This window comes from Poecilia mexicana, unplaced genomic scaffold, assembly GCF_051168715.1.
Source record: "Poecilia mexicana isolate PSO_F unplaced genomic scaffold, ASM5116871v1 scaffold_1, whole genome shotgun sequence".
NCBI classification, from domain to species: domain Eukaryota; kingdom Metazoa; phylum Chordata; class Actinopteri; order Cyprinodontiformes; family Poeciliidae; genus Poecilia; species Poecilia mexicana.
The window spans coordinates 14,378,069-14,404,932 of record NW_028263370.1 but is presented as its reverse complement, the minus strand read 5'-3'; the positions used below and the strand labels follow the sequence as shown (position 1 = coordinate 14,404,932).

The 26,864-nt window shown below is 38.8% G+C and overlaps 2 protein-coding genes and 1 long non-coding RNA gene across 3 annotated transcripts; 1 reads left to right on the top strand and 2 right to left on the bottom strand.

Moving 5' to 3' along the window:
* Nucleotides 1-1,712: 1,712 nt before the first annotated feature.
* LOC148161109 (uncharacterized) lies at nt 1,713-4,091 on the bottom strand. Its single transcript, XR_015762682.1, has 2 exons — nt 2,952-4,091; nt 1,713-2,899 (listed from the first exon to the last, which is right to left on the bottom strand). It is a non-coding gene; the product is annotated as an uncharacterized LOC148161109 (long non-coding RNA).
* Nucleotides 4,092-4,596: 505 nt separating this feature from the next.
* misp3 (MISP family member 3) lies at nt 4,597-11,535 on the top strand. The gene is made up of 3 exons (XM_014982182.2): nt 4,597-7,115; nt 8,973-9,046; nt 10,863-11,535. The coding sequence occupies exons 1-3, from the start codon at nt 4,793-4,795 to the stop codon at nt 10,956-10,958; spliced, it is 2,493 nt and encodes an 830-aa protein (XP_014837668.2). The 5' UTR covers nt 4,597-4,792; the 3' UTR covers nt 10,959-11,535.
* Nucleotides 11,536-18,906: 7,371 nt separating this feature from the next.
* Nucleotides 18,907-26,633, bottom strand: LOC106914980 (uncharacterized). Its single transcript, XM_014982263.2, has 11 exons — nt 26,272-26,633; nt 25,835-25,983; nt 25,554-25,716; nt 23,669-24,040; nt 22,751-23,032; nt 22,649-22,672; nt 22,376-22,468; nt 22,245-22,275; nt 21,979-22,028; nt 21,759-21,793; nt 18,907-19,282 (listed from the first exon to the last, which is right to left on the bottom strand). Exons 1-11 carry the CDS (start codon nt 26,450-26,452, stop codon nt 19,199-19,201), a joined length of 1,464 nt encoding a protein of 487 aa, XP_014837749.2. The 5' UTR covers nt 26,453-26,633; the 3' UTR covers nt 18,907-19,198.
* Nucleotides 26,634-26,864: the final 231 nt, after the last annotated feature.

The window sequence follows — 26,864 nt, the reverse complement described above, 5'->3', positions numbered from 1 at the left end:
AGATTCATCAACAATGTACCATGCTAATCAACAGCTGCATTTCTTTTGATTAGTCAATGGTTTTATATGTTGTTGTTTAGGTGGTCATTGGATTTGCCCAAATGTAAGCCAGTCTTTTTACAGTATTAAGAATCACTTTTCTTCTTTTCCTAAGGTTGCCAAAGAACCAATTATGACTGAGGGTGTCGGTGCTGAGCATGTTGGCTCATTGGATCAAGTTCCACCCAAGTCCAAGTCCTCTAAGGAAAAGGTATTTATGTCAGAACTTCTTGTCATTGGTCTTCTAGTCTTAACTGAGATGTCTCAAAGATTTGTCAGTACAGTTATATTGGAAGAAATGCAATATTTTCCTCAAATGCTCTGAATTTAACAGGTTTCGTTGAGTAGTCCTGGTAACACACACTAGTCTGGTTTGATTACATTGTGGGGTCTTTAGCAGCTGAAGTATTTGTTTCCATGGACTGGCTGTTTGGGGCCATGCACACATTTCTGGTATACAGTACAAGTGGGGACCCCGTTTGAGGTTTCTTTAGGTCAAATATTTTAACTCTGTTTGTGTAACTACAGATCTAGTCTGCCCTCAGTAGCATTGCTCATACCTGGCTTAAGACAACATGTATGTTTCAAATCAGAAAATACAATGCAGACATGTTTACAGGCCAATTATGTGATGTCATCTTAGGTAAACATTTGAACCGGTCAAATTGGTACAGAAATTTTAGACATTTTGATGAAGGATCGCTGATAAACTGAACCAGAAATGGTTTCTTAGTTGAACATTACAGCTAAGATTCATCAACAATGTACCATGCTAATCAACAGCTGCATTTCTTTTGATTAGTCAATGGTTTTATATGTTGTTGTTTAGGTGGTCATTGGATTTGCCCAAATGTAAGCCAGTCTTTTTACAGTATTAAGAATCACTTTTCTTCTTTTCCTAAGGTTGTCAAAGAACCAATTATGACTGAGGGTGTCGGTGCTGAGCATGTTGGCTCATTGGATCAAGTTCCACCCAAGTCCAAGTCCTCTAAGGAAAAGGTATTTATGTCAGAACTTCTTGTCATTGGTCTTCTAGTCTTAACTGAGATGTCTCAGAGATTTGTCAGTACAGTTATATTGGAAGAAATACAATATTTTCCTCAAATGCTCTGAATTTAACAGGTTTCTTTGAGTAGTCCTGGTAACACACACTAGTCTGGTTTGATTACATTGTGGGGTCTTTAGCAGCTGAAGTATTTGTTTCCATGGACTGGCTGTTTGGGGCCATGCACACATTTCTGGTATACAGTACAAGTGGGGACCCCGTTTGAGGTTTCTTTAGGTCAAATATTTTAACTCTGTTTGTGTAACTACAGATCTAGTCTGCCCTCAGTAGCATTGCTCATACCTGGCTTAAGACAACATGTATGTTTCAAATCAGAAAATACAATGCAGACATGTTTACAGGCCAATTATGTGATGTCATCTTAGGTAAACATTTGAACCGGTCAAATTGGTACAGAAATTTTAGACATTTTGATGAAGGATCGCTGATAAACTGAACCAGAAATGGTTTCTTAGTTGAACATTACAGCTAAGATTCATCAACAATGTACCATGCTAATCAACAGCTGCATTTCTTTTGATTAGTCAATGGTTTTATATGTTGTTGTTTAGGTGGTCATTGGATTTGCCCAAATGTAAGCCAGTCTTTTTACAGTATTAAGAATCACTTTTCTTCTTTTCCTAAGGTTGTCAAAGAACCAATTATGACTGAGGGTGTCGGTGCTGACCATGTTGGCTCATTGGATCAAGTTCCACCCAAGTCCAAGTCCTCTAAGGAAAAGGTATTTATGTCAGAACTTCTTGTCATTGGTCTTCTAGTCTTAACTGAGATGTCTCAGAGATTTGTCAGTACAGTTATATTGGAAGAAATGTAATATTTTCTTCAAATGCTCTATAAACTTTGAACTTAACAAGAATGTTGTATTTTGTGTATCAATTTGTTTTCATGAAGAATTATTCTTCATGTATTTTGAAACTTAGCTCTGTCAACTTTAATAATTACTTTAAATGTTTCCAAATGTTTCTTTTTGGCTTTGTTGAGAAAATAGCTTTCCATGATGAGTAAAATTCTGTAATGATACTGGTTTAGGTGTTGTATTTATCTTTTTTTAGCATGATGGGTCTAATTAGTCATGATTGTATTTTGCAATTTTACTAAACACTAAGTATGATTTGGTTTGGTAATTTCATTTCATCGTCTTTAATTACTTGTATTACTTCAGGGCTGTATTTGTTATACATGTGTTATTTATTTTGGTTTTAAAGGTCGCCAACCATGCAAGAAGGGAACTTCAGATGAAAGAGAGGTCCTTGCAGTCAAAAAAATCTTGATGGAATTCATCAACACCTGTTGAGTTCAAGGGAAAGCAGACTGTGATAAGTGTTTAAAACAACTGCATACTATCTCAGTATCCCGAAAATGACAGCAGTGGGACTTGCCCTGCACAGAGTGGAAAACAATCAGAAGAGTGAAGTCCAATGCGGTTTTCCTGTGTGTTGCTGACCACTCATTTAATGTATGATATTTTTTTTTTACTCTTAAAAACTGGTATTGAACTCAACCTCTTGAAGTATGTCTTGAGGTCATTGCTCTGTCCAGACTTTCGTTTATTCGATCCTCCTGCTTGTGATTTATTTATTTCTTTCATTTCTGATTTATTGTTCTGCTGGACCTTGGTGTCAAGTGTGCTCCTTTATGCCTTCTTACAGTCTTTAATCTTGACTTTGAGTTGCTTCTGACAATCTTGACTAATTTTTTGTCCTCACTGACTCTGGAGGAGCATGTATCTCAGTGCTCTCTTGAGGTTCTATTTAAGCAAAAATGTATTTAGTCTTTCCCATTCTGAGGAATGCACTCTGAGAACGTGGTAAGATTGACGTTCTCAGAGTGCATTCCTGTTGATGGCCTGAAAACAATTACACAAGGCTTCTTCAGCTGCCTGTAACCCATCTCCTCACAGTTCTCATCATCACAGGTTGTTCCTGGATAAGAGATTTACAGTCAATCAGAAGAACACAAAATTGTGATCTAATTTGCAAGAAAAAAAAAATTCTGTAGAAATGTATGCATCATTTTAATCCTTTTATGTAACTTCTTTAAAAGAATAAATGTAACAAAGCGGTTCCAGTATGCTGCTCAATACTAGATTTTAACATAGTTTGAGTGCCCACTCAATTTATTTTTTGCTTGATTCCAAATTGTAGATTTCATTGTGCATTGCAGTGGCTCTCTAAGCATTTTGAACCTGAAACTGTGCTACAGGTACTAAGAATGTAATAAAAACGAATTAGTGTGTATTTATTTCCCCACACATTACTAAAAACCTGACAAGTCCCCAAGAGCCACGTTCTTATCATGTTGAGAACTCTAGTTAGTCTTATTGCAAATTTTAAGTGATATGTTTGTTCACTGCCCCTCTAGCATGCTACTTGATTTTTTGCAGAGCTGTGCTACTTTCAGAAAGGGGGGTTCCCAGAAAGCATGGTCTTGTCTTTAGTCCCCAGTAGTGTATACAGACAAGGGGGGGTGTGTGTGTGTGTGTGTGTGTTATCCTGAGCTATTCCCCAGCCTGTAAGATGATTACAGAAAGGTGTGCTCAGCAAAAAACTTTATTCGCTGCCTTGAAGCCAAAGCCTTGTGAGGCGTTACTGCCACTCTCTTGTAAAGCGGGGGTGCTCTTTCGGCTGTGAAAAGAAGACGTAACCATGGTTTTATATGCTCAACTCCAGCACAAAGGTAGACAGTTTGTTCGTGAATCTCTGCTGAGTTCGTTGCCCTTAAAAGTCAACCAGATGATGATTAAAAGAGCTACAGCTGAGCTGTAGTTGAAAGATCATAAGCTCATAATTTTAATGCTATATTTAAACGGGACAATGCCACGCTCAAATTAGTAAAAAAAAAAAAAAAAAAAGGTTACGTTTTATTTGTAGTCCCCAGTAGTTCAGACACAAACACATGAGAATAAACACACTCAAACCATCACAATCAATTCACAACACAAATGAGACAACAAAAAATCATGTTGAGAAATAGTTATCGACATAGCGATTCAGGCACAGAGGAGTCTACATAACATTTGATTTATTTGTTGCTGTGCATATTTACAAATCTGACAGTCAACAAAGCAGCTTCCACAGCACGACTTAGTTCTGAGGCAATGGCATCTGATTAATCCTCGTTTACATATTAACTATTTAGCAACTGTTTGCTTGTTGAAATGTATTTATTGGAATTAGGTACACAAGGAGCAAGTTGTTTGTATCAAAACATCAGTTCAGCCCCCCTGACAACTTTCAATGTGAGGTATGTTGTTCAAATGCCAGATAGAAACTGAAGTTTTTACGTTTGTCATCTGAAATTTTATTTTATTATTTTTTATTTCACCTTTATTTTACCAGGATAAGAATCCCATTGAGATTAAAAACCCTTTTTTATAACTGTGTGCCCCTCTGTGATCAGCTTAGGCCATGTGAAATATTAAAGTGCAAATGAGAGATAGCATTCAGCATGTCAGGATTTCTGCACAATAAATGTCACACTGAAAACAGATGATGATTCATTCAGCGGTGCAGGCACTGCAATAATAGCATTAAAAGTGGCTGACAATGTTCTGTTGTTAAACTCTGCTAATCACCATGCTGTTCCTCTCTCCCCTCTGCGCTCCCCCGTGCTTTTAGGGTTGACTGACTGGCTTGGGGCCCAACAACCTGATTGCTCAGAACATTTTACATCAGCAGTCGTGCTGCCATGGAAACAAAGCCCACAACCTGGCAGGAGCAAGGCCTTTTCACTTCTCTAGTTGAGATGCAGGGTGAAGAGGGCGCAAGCGTGGGCCACAGTGTTCCTCTACGAGAGAGAAAAGCCCCCAAGGCAATGCCTGAGGAGGACTTAGAAGCCCCGGAGCTTGGAGTCAGGCTTGAAGCTCCGCGAGAACGCCAGACAACCGAGATAATAGAAATAGTTGATGTAATCAAAATTGAAAATCGGAAATCCACAGATATTATTCAGTGGCCTATGAGAGAGACACGAGAAGATGTGACAGAATTGGAAGGAAGGCCTAAAAAGTTCTCAGATACACAGGAGGAACCTAAAGAAGCAGATAATTTCTGTGAGAAGGATTTCCCGCCTCCACCGCCGCTCCGTGCCTTATCAGCAGCAGAGTGTGGTGAGAAAGAAGGGGCTTCCAGCCTGGAGGGTGAGGTGGGGGAGTGGATCAGTGAAGCCGAACCAAATGAAGTCACTCAAGAATGCGCAGAGACACCCAAACTTCTTGAGCCAGCTCATGGGGATGCAGACATAAGATCATGGTTGAAGTCAACAGCACTAATGAATGCAGGTGACATTAGAAGCAATAAAACTGAAACTTCTGGGTCTCAGTCTGCCCGACGATGTCTCTCTGACATGAGCAGCTCAGACGACAGAGACACTTTGAACTCTCCTCCTTTCGCCGATGAAAGTGAAGAAGAAGAGGGAACAGGTGGAGATGTAACAACTTGTCAGCACCGATCTGCTGCACGTGAGATGAGCTGCATGGGTTTCCAACCTTCATGTTCCAATCTTGAAGAGACCGACTCAGCCCTGCCTGCAGATGATTCAGTCAGACAGGAGGAGGCAGTGTTGCCACAAAGTCAGTCTCAGCTCTGTCCCAGGAGATTAAACCAGGAAGCTGCACAACAGGTGTTTGGCCAGGGATCTCCACCTGGTTCGGCTGTTGCCATGGAGCTGGCCAATCAGGGAGGGGAAGCCTCTCAAGGCCATAGTTGCGTTGCAGCTGCAAGAGAAAGGAGCAGCAGGGTGGGGGAGAGGACAGAGGGTGAAAATGAGCAAACAGGTAGAGTGAAAGGGCAGAATAAGAGCAGAGTTGAAAAGAGCAGGACGGCTGTGAGGTCACAGAGCAGAGGGCTATTCAGGTATCTCCAGGCAGTCCAAACACAAGAGCCCAAGGCAGAAAACAGCTGTGGTATATCTCCTACAGCCAACAGAGACACCAGGATGAGGAGTGACACGTATGATGATAGCCAGAGTGACAGCGGAGTGTCAGCAGACTTCCACTCATACAGAACACAGGACAGCAGCACCAGCATGTCTACGGACTCTCCGGGCCCTGTCTCCTCAGAGACCCCCATCGAGAGGGAGATCAGACGGGCCATAGAGCGTGAGCAAAGCCTGAGGAGATCCAGAGGACTTCCGAACCAGCGCACCTCTCCAGAATACATAGAAGTTCCTTCCAGAAAAAGTCTTAGCACGTCCTCCACTCCCAAGTGGTCCCAGAACAAGGACAGGGAATTTGCAGGCAAGAAGATGCAGCATGAGATTCACGAAGAGACTCGGAGGGAGCAAGACCTGGTCAAGATTGGAAAAATCCCTGGCTTCTATGACAAAGGCACAGTCCGCCAAATAAAAGAGAGGAAGCAGCTCTTTGAGACCCTGCAGGTATGTCCAGAATCGCCATTGACATTCTCACCGAAAAGTAAGACCCCATCCTGGTCGTCCGGTAGCAGTGAAGATTTGAATTTAATTTTGGAGAGTCAAGATGAATCTGGGACATCCACCCCAGAACATACCACCTACAAGGAGAGAAAACCCACAACGGTCAATGCCTCACAGAACCAAACCTCTGTCAAAGGTTTAGACCGCTCTGGTCTCAGAGAACCAAAGCTCTCAGAGGGGACCGGCTGTCAGATCATCATCATAGAAAATAGCCGAACCATTCCAGCACAGAAACACTACAAAGCCAAAGCAGAGGCAAAGGCCAGTCCAGCTCTTGAAACTGGAAAGGATTTCAACTCGACAGAAAAGACAAGAAGCTATGATGGGCTGGTGAAGGCAAAGAAGGAACAGGAGGAGAAAGAGATGTCACCGTCCAAGGGGAACCCTTTTTTCAAGCTACGTTCCTCTGCTAATTTAGATAAAGTGAGGCAGGATATCCAAGAGGCCAAAGACAGGGAGAAGGAGCTTCACACTTTGCGGCTCAGCTTGTATGGAGGAATCAATGGTGCCGAATCCCCCTCAAAAGAAGAAATCCCAGCTCCCAGTCCGCTTCCCAATGGTAACAGTGGACTATATGAAGGTTAGTGGATCAATTGTTGTAAAAACCAATTCTGCATGTGTCAGGGAAAACTCTGCAACTGCTTTTGTAACCACATTACTCTATTCCTTTGACATCAGTGGAAAATATCAAAGATTTGCAAACAAGGGTTAGCATTCTGGCCTGTCAAGCTAACATCAGAAGCTGTGAAAGGGAAAATCATGAGTCATACAGTTTGACTGTGTATGAAAGCAGTGTAGTTTGTTGAACAAAAGTCTATCTGAAGTTTTAATTCATTAATAAGTAAAGGCAGAGTATTATCTGTAGCTCAGCATAGAATTAGGGTTGACAAAAAGAAAAGAAATAACACTGACCAGCCTGGGATCTTCTTCCAAGATCATCCTTTGATCTTTGATCAGGCCAGTAAGCAATAAAATTAATGATCTTAGGATCACCAGGTTTAATCAAAATATTATATCTTAAAGAATATCTTTAAAACTTCTGATACTTGAGCTGTTGATTGATTTCTTTACAGGCCCTGACAATATGAAGCATAAACTAAAGTTAGGTGGGATGATACAAGCTGATGAAGACGAGCACAAAAACAGAGAGAAAGAAATTTCTGAAGACCTTCTAAAAAAAAAGGCAGAGGTGATCATAAGCCTGGACGAGGTCCAAACATGTTGGAATGGGTTGGACTCCACCAATCGTCTTTATATGTACAGTAATGAATGGACTTTGAAATAAATACCAATACAAAAGTTGAACCAATAGCAACAAGACAAAAACAAGAAAACTTTAAACAGTTAAATTAATCTGTTTTGTTTTTTGGTCAAAATGTTGCTACACTACATAATGCTAATAAAATGAAATGAAATTAAATGTTCTCACCCAGCCTGGTAACATCTTTAATAGGCTACACTGTCAACAAAATGGGCCATATATTCAGGGTGTTTAGCGTAAAGCACTCACATTCAAATCCAGGGTTGACGATGATACATTTTTTCACCAGAAAGGTGTATAATAATAGAAACTAAATAGGATTTCATTTGGAAGGACAACACCACAAAGGTATTGAGTTAAAGATTTATTGAACGAAGAGGATGTTATGAATGGACAGGGCGAGATGAAGGGTCACCTGGGGAGACTTGCTGATGAAGGCTTGGGATGAGGAGACTCAGAGTAGGGGGGCAGTCTTCTGAACATTGGCTTTTTCTGAGTCTAACTCAGAGATGCAACGTGAAACAAAGAAGGAGGTGAATGAGGGAGAGAAGGAAGAGAGATGAGGCAAAATGGGGTTGAGGGTGGAACTGAAAGAATGTGACAGACAGAGAAATGGGTGAAATGGGTATAAGCAGATGTTCCTTTTATTGGAGACATTTTCAGGTTTCAGTGTCCGAGGAACTCTTAGGGTACTGAAACACTAGCCCTCTTCCCATTGTCCTCTGTAATAGTTAAATGAAACGAGAGCCACTTTAAAACAAGTTCTGACTGCTGATCTGACATGAAACTGAGGGCTGGAAACCACAGCTCCATTTTATGTTTGATTGCATTTCTGGAATAAAAGGTTAATGAATAAAAGAAGACAGCAGTCATTTCAGTTTCAATGAAAGGTGGCAGAAAATGACCAGGGTGTGTCGCGGTGCAATTATATGACCATGACGCATTGCACATTACATAACATTTCTTAACTGTGCAACCTTTGTATGCTCCTTAGTATCTACTGCAATAATTGGTTTCAATTATATTGGTGGTCAGTGAAATTCTTCTCATGATAGTCACTCTATTTTTACTGCCTCCTCATTAAGCAGTACTGTAAGCAGGGTCAGCCTGATAGGAACCATTGTGCCACGCTGTGCTTTTTGTTTATCCTGTAATAACTGTTTCTGTGTCTTGCAGGACGGCAGACAGTGGACCAGGTGTCTGTGCCACCGCCAGGCCAGAGTGAAGAGGAAAAGATTTTCCACACAGAGGTGTGTTGGCATTTTAGTTTCCTTCCTTCCACCACTGCTTGCTTCTCTGCTCATAAGGGTTTTCCACTTTATAAATGGCTGGGGCACTCTGCTAAGAACATGAAAATGTAGGCAAATTGTCTCCCAGAGTCTCTCTCGATTGCTGCACAGAAAAACAAAATCAAGCTTTTCTAACTCTGTGTTTATGTGTTAATTAAAACTATGCATTGGGGGCTAAAGCAGTCTCCTAGCAGCATGATTATGAACATTTCCGTAACTGCTCTGGACTTTAATATATAATTATCACGTTTCAAAACCTCTTGGGAAGATGTCAGCGTTTCTTTTGCGCCAAATATGGGACACAAATATCTGATAAGGTCCTGAAGACACAGCAAGGCACTTATCTTTGTAGATAAGGGAAGAAGGCAAGCAGCCCTACGACTGAGACAGAGAGGGAAGGAAACATGGAGTGTGGAAAGTGGGATTACGTGTGTACACGTGTGTGTGTGTACACGTGTGTGTGCGCGTGCATTCGACTCCAGAAGGGAGAAAAGGGGAGTCGTTTTGTAATGATTGACTTTTGTAACCTGTCTCCTGGGCTCTAAATCTCTCTGAAACGAATGTGTCTGTGATTACACCTGAGTACTGCTGTTTAATTTGGCGAGGCATTAAGGTGTGGGGCTTTAGCTGCATGGTTTGATCTGACATCAGCATGAGCATTTTACTCCCTTTCTTCGTCTGACTCTCCTTCCCTATTTGCTTAATGCCTGCGGCTTTCGTCCGATATGAGTTTAAGGATGAAGTCGGGATTCTGCAGGAGAGACTGGCCCTAATTGTTGACTTAGTCATACTGAACATGGCCTAGGATCAAAGTTGCATTAACTCCTGCTCAGTGTTGAATTGTTACAGAATGATGGGCTGTAGAAGAAGCACCTTCATTCTGTTATTGCCTTTACAGTGCCTTGCAAAACTGTTCAACCCCTTCAGTATTTTCCCGCTTTGTCAAATTACAACCAAAGATTGAGATCTGATGCTGCAGTGATAAACGTTTGAAAAGCGTGGCACCATTTTTGCACATCCAGCGATGGATTTTTCACTGTTTTTCTTTAGAAAATGTGTGAATACCAAATGTTTCGTCTTGCCACACACTGTCACTTGGATTTAATCCTCAAAACCTGTCATGTACTGGGACATTTTAACAAATGGATATGGTTTGATGTAAACAATGCTATTGTAGCTCTGGCTGTATGTTTAGTGTCCTGCTGGAAGATAACTCTTCCCCCACCTCCCCTTTTTTTTCTTCTGCAGCCACCACAGTTTTCTTCCAGGATTGCCGTGTATATAGTTCCATTCATCTTTGTCTCATCTCTGACCAATTTTCCTGTCACTGCTGAAGAAAAGCGTCTCCAAACCATGAGGATGTAGTACTATGTTTCGCTGTGGAGATTGTTCTTCCACTCATATTGGCCTTAAAGTTCAATAAGGATGCATCTGCCCAATGCTGTGTCTGTGCTTTTAGCTAACTTTAAGTGAAACTCCTTTTGGATATTTTTCAATCAGGGCATTTTTTTTTTTTTGCACCCCTTCACAAAACAAGGCTAGTTGTTGTCTTGACAGTGAATTCTCACATCTGTGCCATGGCTTCGTCCTCCAGAGTTATTATGAGCCTCTGATTAATGCTGTTTTGGTCTGATGATCCCTTAGTTTAGGTGGATTGTCATTTTCAGTGAAAGATTTTGGGAAACCCCATCTTCTTTTCCTATCACTTAACATTACTGCCTCACGTTTTGCTGGACCATATAGCTTATTTGTTTATCTTAATCTGTTTTCCATCCAGGTTCGCAAGAGTCCCAGAACTCCAAGACAAAAGAATCCTCTAGTGCAGCTGTGGGAGTCGGGCCTGATCAACAACTACAACCTGGAAGACGACTGAGGATCAGGGAGGGTTCACAGAGACCTACATTTTTTTTAATTATGGGATGAAATCAAAACAGAAAATGATCGGTGTGAAGAAGGAGGAAACATGAAACGGGAGGCAGCAGCATCAGTGATGAAAAGGAAGTAACATAAAGCAAATCAGAAAGACGTCGAGGATTAAGGCGAGAAAACGGGGCCAGGCAGGCTGGGAGCAAGACAAATGGCAGCAGAAGGAAAACGCTGCATTTTTCTTCAGACGACAGGAGAGAAGAAAAACTGTGAGACAAGCCACTGTGTTGCCTGCTGGCCTGCTTCTGATGCTGCAAAGACAAAAGAAAAAAAAATATATATATATATATATATCGCTAAGGAAAAAATGAAGGTGACAAATAACTCAATAGAGACCAAACAAATTATAAGAAAGCAACAGTTAAATCAAGTTGGAGGTCTTTTGATTTTGATTTTCTTAAGTAATAATAAAGTGTAACATTTTGGTTTAAAAAGTTAGAACTGTTAATTTTCTGAATAATGTACGAGGAAACTGTATTTATAACAAAGTCCATGGAAATACTTTTAAAAAATAATGAAACAAATCCTTTTTTTCATGCTTCTTGTTTTCTCTGTTAAACTATTCGTTTTATCATCTAACAAAACGAATTGTGAATATGTCTTCTAGTGTAATGGGTGCTTTGCTTGTTTGGTGTCGCTTGTGATCTTCAAGCGAAGAAGAAAAAAAAGAGGAACAGAAATCAATACGGAGATAACCAACTCCTTCCGTTCCTATTCCCTAAACAACAATTACCGCCTTTTCATCAGAGCTGCAAGTGTCTTTACAAAAAAAACACAAACAATGCGCTTCGGCTTTATTATTCACCTCTGATTGAACAAAAAGCTCCTCATACGTGTATAAAGCAGGATAAGGTCTACTTTTTGTTTCCTTTGATTAGCAGCTTACTTTTTCTGTTGCTCACGGTTTTTATTGTTTATTTAGGTTTAAGCAGGTAGTACATGAGAGGACATTAAAATTGTTTGTTAGAGGATTAGGTTAGGAGAAGAAGTATCCATCTTTATCATTTTCAGCCTCCATGGAGCATTAACCGACGCTTTTGTATTCTCTAAATGTTGAGGGTGTATGTACATATTTGAATATCTTTGGTGCATGTGGTGGGAAGAGGCTCGACAGCCGCAATTATTTATGACACATCATATTTAACGTTTTGGACAATACAGTAGTACTGAAACAAACCAAATCTTGTTGTTTTCAGATAAAAGTCTTTCTTTTTTTTTTACATGCTACAATAGTAAAGCTGAAATGGCGCCAGACTTGTTATGAAACGGATCACATTTTGCTTGCAAAACGTGCACAGCTGTCAGCATATATGCGTAATGTTTCGGAATGAAGCTAAAGCGAAGAGTGACGCTGTATCAGCCCGGCTCTCTTCGGATATGTCTTCTATCAACAGAGTTACCACTGAGGTCAGGAAATCTTTGTCCGCAGCACAAATGAGAAGCACCCTCTGCAGAGCTGCGTGCTTTATGCTCGGTTTCACTGTTTGTGGTCAAAGACGTGTCACCGTGGATACAGTTTTGGTGGAAACCCTGCTGGGCCTTTCTTTGTTTACGTTTGCATTGAGACGAGATGAGGGCATGCTTTTGTGACCTCCCTGTGTCCCGTGAATAATTCATGCCCTCATTCGGACTGGACACAGCCCAGCGATATTTCCTGTAAAGTTTTATGGCGGAACCAAAGCAACAAGGGAAACAAACCTCTTATAAAGTGTATTCTATCGGAGGCTCTTGCACAGCTATGATGAATACACTCAAAAAGAAACAGCAAGCAGTAAAAATACCTCGGAGAGGAACTCATCAACGTTCAAAGCTCAACATGTTTATTGTTAGGTTACATCAGAACAATGCCAGTTCAACATCAAAGATAATTTTCTTCTGAATTTGCAACCCAGCCATCTTATCTCTGCGTTTGGTATCTAATCTGGCGGCTCTCCAGCCTCAAAATAAATGCATGCACCTATCTTCTGCTCAGCTCCAGACTCATTTCCATGATATTTCATTATCGCCACTATCACTGCCTTCCAAACTCCTGCTGGCATGAAGTCGTTGGAGCAACATCATGAGAGAGTCAACCCCGAGCCTCTGGTGCAACAATACATGTTTGCCAAGAGGGGGTGAGAATTTTATAAAGACTGCACCACAATTTGTAGTTTATTGTGCACATACCAGTAATTTTATGAAGGACAGGAAGAACTTATATGTTAATATCCAAGGTTAATTCTTTATTCACAGGGGACAAGCTGTTTGTTTCCAACAAGACAATTCCTGATAGCACAAATAACAGGGTGGAAATTGAAATTGCCTTGGTTCCAGAACCCTCCGCTGTAAAACAATCACTTTAAATTTGTTTATTGAAAAGTTCAATTTATCTATTCTTAATTCTACATGTCCTGCTGATAGCTCTGGCTCAGTTCCTCCAAAGTCAATTTGTGATCCCATTTTGCCCTCTCCTACTTCAGTTTTGTACTCAGTGTTGTAACAAACCATTTATTACCCATATCCTTACGAAAATGTATGTTAGTTTGATTTTATTTGTAGCTAAGCATTTTCTAACTACAGTTTATTGAAAATATTAAACTTTATGTTTGCAGACAGACTTTAAGCTAGAAGTATTTAAACCAGAACATGAGGATGCCTGACTTAATTTACAGGACGCTTCGTCCAACGTTTGGGAGGCGTCACTGAAAAGGTCTGACATCCTCTGAGTTTCAGACGAGGTTTGATGAATTTCCTGAACAGATAATGATAAAAATGTTAAAATATTGATTGTAATGTAGTTTAAATGTGTATACATATATATATATATATATATATATATATATATATATATATATATATATATATATATATATATATATTTTTTTTTTTTTTTTTTATATTTTTATATTATGCTTTTTTTCTACAAGCTGTAAGTCTGTGTCACATAAGATATAACAGAAGATATATGACATCTGATGTGATCAAACCAAAACAACCCCAGGTGGCCTCCTAGTGACAAATATTCACATTACCACATTTACCTTCAGCAGACATGAAGAGATTTCATAAAATTACTTTCACACCATCAGTTTGTCCAAGTAGTTATGGGTACAAATTCTCCAAAAAAATTTGGGTGCAAAACAACCCAAACTCCAACCAAATATAAAGAGAAAGAGGTGACATCATGTCTGGACCATATGATCAAAATATTAAATACTGTAGATGATAGATGGATGTATACTTATATTGAGCGCTAAACAAAGCTGATGCCACAAATGGATACATTACAAACAATAAAAACTCATGTTGAACACTAGCATCACAAAAAAATATAAAACACAACAAAATGCAAAAAACATAAGCCTGATCAAATATTATCCATTGTTATGAGTGCCAATGAGTCAGTTTCACAGTAAATGCAGCTACAGTGATAATACCCTGAATTTCATGCACAGATGGCTTCAGTTTTCAGTCACTTTGTATCGCGTGTGCGTGTTTGTGTGTGTGTGTGTGTGTGTGTGTGTGTGCTTTCACAAGACAATGAAAGAGATTCTTCGTTTGATTTCCCTTCAAGTGGAAGTTGCTCTGTATGTCTAGCAATGCTTAGTGTGTGGGTGTGGCTCTTTGCTTTGAAGTTTGTGAAAGGTTGGATTAAATAGCTGAAGCTGAGTCACTAAAAATGAATTTCAACACACCTGATTTCTGTCATTGTGTGGAGTGGGGGAGTGGACCAATTCAATTCACTGTTAACACTTGCAAGATAGAATAGAGCCTGTTAATGAGTCATACTGCAGGATCTAGCAGTGTGACAGAATATCATGTTCTAAAATGTTGTGTTTTTTTTAAGATTTAATATTTTTAGTGACGTTAAAGAGTTTTATAGCGACAAAAACAAAAGATTATCAGACCTGTTCTGTATAAAAATGCTCTTTTTCTCTGTCCTCAGGCATACTATTGAAGCAGAACAGATTTTATTTTTGTGGTTTTCATTTTTTTTTGTGGCATGCATTTATATTAAACGTTTCATAAATAAAAGTTCTTAGACAAAGTGTCAAATATTCACAGATTTTAGCCATTTGCAGATGGCTGTGGTCCCTATCCCCCATGACTACCGGAGACCCACTATATTTTAGTTTGACAGTCCTGTTCCAGGACATGGATGTAAACCTGAGGGTCTGAAATCTTCACAATTCAAAGAGCCATTTTTGTCCTTATTGTCACTAAATAAAATTAGTTTAGAGCCACAAAATCTAAGTCAACCTTTAAAAGAAAACAAAATGTAAAATTGATTTTTTTTACAGTTAAAGAAGCACAATTTTACTTTGTAAAAAAATTATATTCATAGTGTCTCATTATTCCTATTATTATGGAAAACGCATCATAACTACAGAAACCAGTCCATAATTATAACATTAAATGCGACAAATTAACCACAATCTACCAAGATTAAACACAGCCATCTCAGTAATTTATGACCTCACAGTCTTATTGATAGAGACGGGTGGTATAATGCAAGGGTTTGATTAGAATAATTTAAACAGGCATTAGTCCTGTCATGTGAAAGCACACGGCATATGGAGGAAGAAAGCAAAAAATAAGAGAAGAAAAAGCCCAACCCAGTTTGGGTTTTGAAAAACTCAAACTCGGTGTTGAACATCTGTAAAATGAAGCCTAAGTGTCAGAGGAGTGATTCTTTGGAGCATCACGCCCGTCCTCGTGACACTCCCCACCGCAATTACACTCTGATAGCACAGTTAAAGTTTACACCACCCAGACAGAAAGGATCACAAACACTAAGCAACAAACCCAGTCTACGAAATGTTTACACACACATTCATCTGAACGCATGCAATTATATGACTAACACCTAACAAAGACTGAAGGACAGGAGGGCCCAACTTTCTATTTAAGCAGGTTTACCATAACAAAGAGATTAACCAGACAATTCACTTCAACTTGCATTTTTTTGTTGACTTTCAGTGTGGATCTCACGAGAACTCACCACCCAGCAGTAATGAAGGAGGGAGGTGCTGAGAGAACCAAAACAAACTTTCTGTTTTATTGTTATCCTGAACCCTCACACTGCAAACAGTACAGACTCTAATGAGTCATCTCTCTTTTACTTGTACTCTTTGTTTCTAGGGAGCCCAACATTATTTGTGCTATTTTTCAATACATTATCTCTTTTGGGTCGTTCAAATCATTTCAAATGCTTTCTTTGAACTTTAGCTGCTTTTAAATCGTTTTCAGTTTATTACCGAGTTGCTTTTAAATTACGTAATTTTTGTTTCATTCAGGGTTTAAAGAGGTAACAAGATGATTTTCAAACAACTATTAGCTGAGCACTTAGCTCACGCTGGGTAATAAGTTAAACATTGTGTTTTAGCATAACAGGCTAAAACACAACCTGAAAGATGCCTCACAGCTATGTGATGCCTCATAGCTTTGTGAAAGCCATGTTTTCACATAGCTATTATGTGCAACAAATAGTTTTTGGTATCCTTCCATTTTCTGTGTACAATGGATAGTCATGTCAGATACGAAGCTGGGAGAGAAAATAGGTATAAAATCAATCAAAAGAAAAACCCTGAACACCTTCATGAAACCGAGAGAACTACTGATTCTTTTTTTTTTTTTCCAGGTATGGCTTAAAAGCTCTGCACAGTACAGTAACTCAGCTATTACACAGTAAATATGCATTTAAAGATGGCTGCATGCAAGTCTACTTTTAGCTCCGGGTGCTATGATGAATTACTTGGGCGCATATTAAAGCCGCACTAAAATATCCCAAGTGAAACATATTTCATAAAGCCAGGTGAAACATATTAAACTGGAAACAAATGACAACAGCCCATACAATTCTAAACTGCTCTTTCTTGTGCTATTATTTTTAATAACAAAGTCGTGCAAGTAAGTATAATAATACAATATGTGTTCAAGTGATTTGACACACTAAATATTCGCTTTGAAAATCCCAATCTTTAAGGTATTTAAAAGTTTATTGAGTCTATATTTTTGTATGAACAAAGCTTTTTATTGGTCAATTGTTTTTTGCTACACGAGCCACTGCAAGTAACTTCACTGAATGAAGAACAAAATAGTTTTATCCATAAATACGCAACAGAGACACATACTGACATTTTATATTAAAGCAGGACTTCTTGTTTGTTCACAAACTCTGTTATTTTCTGTCTGCTGAGCCTGTTGTGCCATTTGGAGGTCAAGTGACAATATAGTAAACAATAAATATTGTCACTAGAATGACCTGAACCTGTTCTAACATATAAACATTACAAAGGCTGAGTATTGGTTTCCTAAGTTTTATGTTAAAGATATTTTATTTAGGAGAGTCTTTCTTCTTCCTACATTTATTTGGTAATTATGTTACTTCATTGTCTCATTCATACCAGAATTTGCACATAACATTTTTTTGTCTTTAATTATCTAATTTTTAAATACTAAATCAGATGGTCTAATTAGCTTCAAGTTATGTTTTTACTAAACATTTTTAGATTTCTGCAAGTCAGTAAATAATAAACATAGCTAGTTTTAAATTGAAATGCATGTAGCTGACATTAAATCTACATGTTTGAGAAGTTTGAATTGACCTTTTTTTTCCAAATGACCTTGAAACAATATTTGCTGTGAATTGAGGCAATATAAATAAACTGAAACAAATATATGTCAATTGATTAGAGGGTGATTTATAAAATATTGTATGTCCTTAACTCACAGAATGCTACAGGCTAGCAATAAGGCTAGTGGTGCATTGCTACAAACTTATCAAACTCACATTCCTGTTGCCTTTTTATCACTGCTATAATAGATATAGATGAGCCTAATCACATCATAGCTGAATATCTCAACACCACATGTGTTAATGACCACACAGGAAGCGTATGACTCAGGTGTGCAGAGCATACTCAACAGTCTTCTGTGAATATTTTCACCTTTCAGGAAGTGACTGGCAGGTTTGCGCAGCTGCGAGGCTCAGGAAATGTGATAAATGATAAAAACATGGACCTGCCTTTTTTTTTCTGTTGGAAGAGGGCCGTTCTCTGCCCGGTTACTGCGCAACATGAAAAAGTTACATGCTTCTTGCTTCTACATCCTTTTACTACATCACTCATGGCTCATGTATTCTGGGAGAGGTATAAAGACTGTGATGTAAGACACTATAATCTCTTATTATCACATAATAAAACGAAAGCCAGGTAATCACATTACGTTGTAATTGGATGACACTTACAGGATTGTTTGGCTTCATGCATGTCATGGTCACAATGTTCCACCGGATCTGTCATTCGCTATCAAGGACAACAGCTTGACAAATGGCAGTAATTAAGTTGTTCTGCAAGGTTTTTATAACATCAAAACTGTAAAGAAACAGCGCCCTCTGCAGCAACCCAGCGCCCTCTGCAGCAACCCAGCATCTCAATAAAGCATCATTTTACTCTTGGATGTGTAGTGCATATTAATTTCTTAGCCTTGACTGTGATTTTGAATAGTGCTCTCTTTAGAGCAGTATGTCTTCTGCTTTTAACCAATATTAAAAGCAATGCTAACCATGCTAATTGTGCTAATACATGATGCTAAAGACTGCTGAAAATGTACGCTCACTCTTTTTTTTCTTAAATAATAGTAAGCACTGTTTTAAACTAATGGCTATCACACACACATTGGTTAATATAAATAACTGATACTGACTCCTGGCTGGAAAGACTAGAAAAATTGTTGAAAGAGAAGGAGTTTTATATAAACTTTAAAGAAACTGGTGGTCGGAAGTTGGCCACCAAACTCTGATCAATCCATTTCTAAATTCACTTATGGCTCCTAGTAAATGCAACATATAGACTAATTTGTTAATGAATGGATCTTTAGAGTCATAGAGAAAAATACAAAATGTACAGTAAACATTATAAAAAAGATAATAAAATCTGCATTTAATTTCATAGTCTTAGTAACAACAAACAAACATATAAGAAGAAATAATCTTACAAAACTCCTACACGTAAAAGACAAAAGTAGGAACAGGAAATGACCCCTTCCTGTCATGCTGTGTAATGCCAATTGTTGCTTCATTGATAAACCATGAGTAAATTCCCAAATACACACATACACACACGCACGCATGCACACACACACACACACACGCACACACACACACACACGCATGCATACACTCAGGTAGATATGAAATAAACATTTCTAATGCATTGGGGTGGTGAAAGTAGAGAGGGGGCTCCAGAGAGAAGATCTGAAGGGTGTCTCTGTTTCCCCACAGGCCCATTCCTGTAAAGAAACAAACATAAGACAGCCTATCAAGGTGTGTATGTCATTTCCTGTGGCAGGCAGGGTTGATATCCCACCACTACTTTCGTAGCTAAATATGTTCGCTCACTTTCCGCAGTAAGTTTGCGATGCTTTCAGAGTAACAAAGAACAACAGAAGTAAAACACTAAGATTCGACATATTTAAGTGTTAAAATATCAATGTCTGTTCAAAATGACTCTTTATTTTTTTTCTCAGGCCTGAATGCTACATTTTAGCTCAACATCAAATCTAGTTTTGGTCTGGAAGAAAATGATCACTAAGATTTCCTGAAGTCAGTAAGTAAGTACTAAAGAAAGCTTCGTCCGATGCCGCCTTCTTTATTTTCATACTTCTAAATAAAATCCACTGCTTCCAAGCACCACTTAATCAGTAAACAGAGTCTGTCTGTGTGTAAAGTAACCTCAGTATCAGTATCAGCATCATGCAGTTTTGTACACTATGTGTACTAATTCTGCACTGTGAACTCACACTATCCCCTCTGTGAAACATGATAGTGGCTGCATCATGATGTGGGGAATTTATTAAAAAAAATTTTAAAGAATGGGCTTAGTCTCTAAGAAAACAAAACAGGTAAATTTACTCTAAAAATTTATATATATATATATATATATATATATATATATATATATATATATGTGTGTGTGTGTGTGTGTGTGTGTGTGCGTGTGTGTGTGTGTGTTTATAGATGTTCACAGATGCTTTTTATCCAATCTGGCTGGGCTTAAACTACTTGCCAAAGCTGACAGAGAGACGTAGTTTTTTTGTTTTGTTTTATTTTTATTTTTTTTCAAGCATGTGTATATTTGGTTTATTTTACAATTATGTTCTACTTTGTGTTGGTCTATAATAGAAAATGCCAGTAACGATAAAACTGAGGGAAATGTGAGGGACTTTGAAAGCCAGGACATGTCATCAAACATTTTAAAGTAATCAAATCTTTTAATGATCCCTCATTCCACGATCTCTGTTGTTCAGACGGGAGCCTGTGTCCACGTAAATCACTACAAATTATATCCCACCATAAAAAATAAAAAAAAAGCAGACAGTTTTACGGTCTGTGGGGCTTTTAAGGGAAAATATTTAAATAACTGTTTTGTTTATGTGAAAAGAAACTTCTCTGTCATTCTGTCTCTGCTTTCACAGCAACAGCCCTGGGAATGATTATTCCTAATTAGTCTAATTAACATCATGGAAATCCAAACACGTTTTTTGGTTTATTCAACAACACCGCATTAATGCAAGACATAAAGCATACACCTAAAAATCATTTTTTTTGTTCTGCTGAAAACATTCCTGCTCTCTAGCATGAGGGAAACCCAGCTGGCGACTGCACTCACTTGTTTATGATGCCTGCTGAGGAGCTCTGCACAGGGAGGCAGAGCCTTTAGTCTGATGAGAGCCTTTCATCAAGCTAATTAATGAAAATAATTGCACCTAACGAGAAGAATGTGCTAACCGTGCACAACAGCACCAATGAAAAATGATGTGTGCCCAAGTTTGAGTTAAAATATGTTGTGGAAGGGCGATTGGTTGATTTGTAATGATTAATGTGTGTTTACAGCAAAGAGATCGGGAAAGTTTACTGTTGTTTGTATGGAAAATCCACAAACTGAGGCCACAAAAATACCACAAATTCCGACTGAAGAAGTGGAGAAACTTCCTCTTTTCTGTTACAGTGAAAGTGTGCTGAAATCTTCCAAAACCAAGGAAAATTCTCACAAATCACAAGATTCATCAGGTTTCCTGTAAATGGATCCTATTAAGCATCAAAATCAGACACATTAATCTCTATTAAGTATTGCCTTTGCACATTGTAGCTGCAACAGTAAATGTTTTATTGTTTGTTTTCCTTTATATAGACCAAAATATATTATGACATTGAAGGCAAAATGCTATGGTTTTCAAAAGTACAAAACAAAAAACCTTAAAGATCTGGCATGTATTTGGATTTAGTCTTCTGAGTCTCTATTCGACTGAATCTCCCTTTAATAAGTCTTTTGAAGTACCAGCTTTGAAGCATAGCTTATGATCAGCCATGTTGGATAGGAAACATCTGTGAGCATCTTTTCCCACCTCAGCTTTTGCTTCCTTTTAGCAAAAGCTCTCTTCTTGTCACTGCCCATAAAAACCTGATTTGTGCAGAACATGCAGTTGTCCTGTCATTTGATTCTCCAATCTAAGATGTGGATCGCCACAGTTAGAGCTAACATCAGACTCCTCTCTGCTCCTGATGCTGTGTTCATCAGTGTTCTATAGTAAACTATTTATTCTGAGGTGGTCTCTATGTAATAATTATGTAATCCCTGAAAGTAAATTGTTGCACTGGATTTTATTTAGGGGTGTCATGGTAATAAAGCTGAAAATCAAATCTGTGCCACACTACTCAGATTTTTATCTACTTCCTGTTTCAATTTAAAAGAAGAAAAAAAAATACCTGAGAATCAAAACTTGTACGCCTGAGAGTAAGATCTGAAAAAAACAAAGAAAAAAACAATCACATACACTTAAAAGAAACCCTCTCAGCATGTGTTGTTCCAATGCAGTTGGGACTTTACGTTTTATTCTTATACAAGCAAATGGACAGAAAAATGAGCAGAAACGCTCTGAGTCATTCATAGTAAAGGGGAAATGACATTCTGAAGAAGAGAACTTACCAACAATGTGGTCTCGAGCGTGCACTTTAGTCCAGAACTGTGCTTGTTGCCTGAAACAGAGCGAAAAGGGCACCACTTATTATAAACACACCTATGAGCAATGGCAATCTGAATTTATGTAACGTATTTGCATTTGGTTTTCATTTTAAGATATGCATAATGATGTATGTGTGAGGAAGACAATTGTTCCTGCGATGCAAAAATGTACAATCATTTTGTGAAGAAACTGTGTGCTCTTTGCAGCATCCATTAGGGCTGCGAATTACCTTCTCTTCTTTTCCTTGGCAGCTGCTTTGACTTATGGGAAGTGAAAATGAGAGAATGTGAGATGTTACGACTTCAGCAAATGAAGAAAAGAAAGTTTAAGGAAGGAAGAGGAGTTTCTTGTGGAATCTACCTTTTCTCTTAACCAGCACAGCCACAAAAACCGCCGAGCAGAGAAATAATACGGCTGCAGAGAAGGAGCCCAGTACAAGAGGCCAGTCCACACCTGGTACACACACACACACACACACACACACACACACATACACACACATCGTCCATTGTCCAAAAAATAAGGAGAAAAGTAACATTTTAAATACAAGCTAAAAGATACATTCATATCTGACATGGCTGCAGATATTCCCCTATCCTTTCCCATTTAATGATTTAACAAATGAGAAATTACCTTTTGATGTTGGAGGGGAATTTCCTGAAAAATGCAGGAAAAGAAACTGTCAAAAATCAAAACATCTAAAACACTGCACATAGTGGCACAGCAGGTCTGTACCTGTAGTTAAAGCCAGAGGGACGCTTTTCTCAGAGAGGCTCCACGTGCTTCCCAACGGAGCCCTGTACTGGCACTGATAAAAGGTCACTGGTGAATCCTGGACAGGCACAGGGAATGTGACCTGATGTTGCAAAGCTTTTGCACGGTAAGTTGCCACAGGAAGTTCGCTGTCAGCAACGTAGAGTGAGAACAGAGAACCAGGATATGCAGGGGATCCTGTGCAGAGCAAATGCCACACGTCTGTCTGCTGCTGGAGAACCAGGGAGGGCACAGGAAGCACACCTAGGAGCAAAATGTAGCAAAATGCTCCGAGTCAACAATAAACCTGTAAAACTACATACCAGAGAGACTTCTAAATCTGTGTAAATAAAAATGATTATCTTATCCTTGAATTTTTAGCTTCAACTCTGTCAATATTTCTATCTCTCCATCATTCAAACTTTGTATCTAGTCTTTTGAGACCAGACTACTATCAAAAAAATAAATGTATGAACCAAGTGATTTACCAATGTGGCAGAAATGTACAAAACCATTCTTGTTGTAGAACTTTGATTAAAAAAAAAAATTTCTAACCTACAATCAATGCAGAAATGCCTGTCTGTTAAAAACACAGCTGTTAAAGACTCTTTATGTGTTTTGAATCTCTGATTTTTAGATCCCTCTCCTACAAGTATATATTGTTCTTTTCAATAAACTTTTGCACATTTACTTTTTTACTAGGCAGTCAAAAAAAAAAGAAAAAAAAAACAAAGTACAAGAAATGTATTTGAAAACCTAAGAACATATTTTTGAGTCTCCCAATGTGTTTTCAAATTCATGATTTTGGCCCTCAGAGCAAAAGTTTCGAGACCTCTGCCTTAAGGTGTTCTTGTGAATTGGCTAGACATCGGTTGCTGAAGTAATAACAGAAATCCTCACCTCTAATTGTGACTTGCACCACATTGCTGACAGATGAGTTAACCAATCCCTTTTTACTGTTGATCTGGTAGAGGCAGGTGTACTGCCCCTCCTCGCCTCCTCTTACTGGTCCCACATTGAAGACCCCTGGCTGTGGTTCAGGGTTTGACACTTGGCTGGCCTGATGCAGCGGGATGACAGATGTTATCCCTGTTTGCTCCCTCAGCAAAAGAAACATTGCAGGCTTGCTAGACTGCGACTGTAACTGGTTCGAGTGAGTTGGGACGCTACATCGGAAGTGGAGCGTGTCTCCCAGGGTCACCGCACCATCGGAGGGCTGCACGGATAAGACCGGAGAGGGACACGAAGAAATGGGAGGAGTCGGGGCGTCAGCTGTTTGGACAAAAACATAAAACAGAGAAACACTGAAATGTTATCTTGACCAGTCAAAGTGTATTTCTGAAGCACAGTCAAAACAACACCAGTGTCGCACAATGTACGAATTTGCAAAACATGAACCCTAAAATCTGAACTTGCTGCTGAAATATGCTACACAAACAAACAAACAAACAAACAAACAAAAAAATGCATAAAACACAATATAAAATCTACCTTTTGAAAGTAATGTCCTTTGAGTAGATGTAACAGTTTATTGTTAAGCCCATATTTCTGTATGAACAATGAACCACCAGGAACCACTAAGCCTGTTTTTGGGATGCAGGAGCAGGGGAGGAGGGCATTATTAAGCCGGTCCAAAAGAGAACCAGCATACAGAACATTGCTGTAATCTAAGTGAGATATAACAAAGCATATCCAACATTCATTGATGGAGTATAGGACTTTGTTTTAATCAATGAGCAGAACTTTTAAACTTTAAGCCAGAGTGTGTTGCCAGTTGATGTCAAAATGAATTCAGTAGGCGGATGGTGCTGTCTTTACCATATAGATTATCATTCTAATTATAATATCTGTTTGGCCTTTTAAGGGTAAGGAAACTCTGTGCTGGAGCAAGACTTGATCAAAATTTTGACTTATTATAAAAATCTGTTTCCAGCAATTTTAACAGAGACTGCCTGTTAAAAAAAATAAAAATAAAAATAAAAATAGAGTGATCAAGGTTGTACTGCTGCATGTTGTGAGGTATCTGGGACACAACCAGACATCAGAGAATTGATCATTAGACCATCGATACAACGGCAAGTTATTTGTGACCTACTTGGTTTTACATATCAGTATTTGGACCCAGCAGTCCAGGATGAGCACCACCTCTCATCCAGTCACTGCTGGAGGTAGAGGCACCAGCCCCCTCTGCAACTGAGACAATACATGGATGAAGTGTGTTATATCTACAATACTGCCATATTCCTAGTTCCTAACCAAACTTCCCTTTGTGAGTGGGAGTAGTGGAAACCAGTACCAGTGTTTGATCTTTTTGTCTGTCTGCGTGTGTGTGTATCTGTGGGTGTGTGTAGTTTCTATATGAAGTGCAGGATGTTACTACTGCTATCCACACCCACAGAGCTGAGGACAATAAGAGACCACAAACAGCACCTGCATGCAGAAGTGTGTTTTTTGGGGTTACTGTAGAGCGGATGGGAGTGTTTATTTTGCACCATGTGTAGAATCTCAACCGACTGCACATTTAACCTGCAAACCACGTGACTCATTCAGATTTCTACTTAACACTCAGATTCATTCTCCATATAATTCACAGCTGAACAGGTAACAGTGGTATTTTTAACGCCGCAGAAATAAACCATGTGGGTTGAAATAAAGAACAGAAATGTGTATTCTTAACTTGACACCAAAACGTTTTTTACTCAAAAATGAGAAAAGCTGAGGGAGAGCTTAATTCATTTTCAGGGCTGCTAGCAGTTGATCAAATGGGGAAGTTGTAAAACAGTACCTCTTTGTTCCTTTAGTTGCAAGTAGGGGCTGAACAGACTGTATAGTCCCTCTTGGTTCTTGTACAAGCAGCAGTAAAGATGCTGCTGGCCTGAATCTGGTTCATCGGTCCTGACGGTGAAGTGAACTTGCTCCACTGCGTAGTGCAGTTCACGCGAGTCCATCTCAATAAAATGAGAAAATAGTACACTGAATATAATCACAGAATATGTCAAACGCGCTTCACATAATGAAACTGTTTAATTGTTTAATTTAATAAAAGAAAAAAAAAACTCAAATTACTTTTTTGGTGTCACGGTACAACATGAACACAATGCCACTGTGGCCCCTGGGGGCTCGGCAGACTAGGACCACTGAGTCTCCTGACCTTGAGTAGATGTCCAAGGTAGGTGTTGGAAGAGTGGGAGAGGAAGTGGAGGCTGACACTCTTTCTGTATGATGGAAAGATAAAATACGACTTACCCAACTTCCCCTAAGAAATAACATCATCTTCAAACGTGGAAATAAAGGATTACTTCAACGGATGTTCAAGTTGATCCAAACAGACGATTTCAGATGAAAATTAGAACACTAAACCATAGAACTTTTTTTTTTTTACCGTAATATATTTCATTGTCAGTCGATAATAGAAAAGTACTGACATAAGTTTTCTCCCACAAACAGAATTTTTTTTTAACGAAAAGATCAAATTTCAAACAGATTTCTGTTGAAATGCTTACCCAGAAGTTGTAAGAAAGCGATTATAGGGGGATAAAGCCAGAGTGAGCGACCTCTGACACACGGCATCCTTGACCCAAAAAGAAGACTGACTGAAGTAAATAAGGCACCTCCAAACATATGCTTCATTCTCTCTCTCTCCCCTGTTTTCCTCTCTCTGTGTTTTCTTAATGCATCTGACATCCTCTTGAAGACAGAGCAGCGGGGGAAGTCAAACCTGTAAGCACGCTTCCTTTTTAGGAGATCACTGGGCGGATATGTGGTATGATGAGAACTAATAGCTGTCTTTACTTCAATCAGAACCAAACCGAATGTGAAAGGCTCTGTGTCAGCATAAAGAATTTACAACCCAGTCATCGAATGACACAACCACTGTAAAAGTTGTGCTTATGTTGCTCAAACGACATAAATAACTGCAAAGTTTTTTTTTTTCTCCTGATGTGAATTTGCCCTTCGTGTACAGTCTGTTATTCCCTTCCTTCTGTTTTTATTTGTATCTGTTAAACTACGTGCTTTGACTTGATGACTGGAATTTCCCCCCTTTGGGACAATAAAGGATATTTCTATACTATTTTAAAATGTGTTGAGTACTCTA

Coding starts and splice junctions, on each gene's coding strand:
- misp3 (XM_014982182.2), top strand. CDS start 4,793: ATGGAAACAAAGCCCACAACCTGGCAGGAGCAAGGCCTTTTCACTTCT. Junction 7,116..8,972: donor TAACAGTGGACTATATGAAG/GTTAGTGGATCA, acceptor TGTGTCTTGCAG/GACGGCAGACAGTGGACCAG. Junction 9,047..10,862: donor AAAAGATTTTCCACACAGAG/GTGTGTTGGCAT, acceptor TTTTCCATCCAG/GTTCGCAAGAGTCCCAGAAC.
- LOC106914980 (XM_014982263.2), bottom strand. CDS start 26,452: ATGTCAGATGCATTAAGAAAACACAGAGAGAGGAAAACAGGGGAGAGA. Junction 25,717..25,834: donor TGTACCGTGACACCAAAAAA/GTAATTTGAGTT, acceptor CATTTTATTGAG/ATGGACTCGCGTGAACTGCA. Junction 19,283..21,758: donor GTACAAGTTTTGATTCTCAG/GTATTTTTTTTT, acceptor GTTTCTTTACAG/GAATGGGCCTGTGGGGAAAC.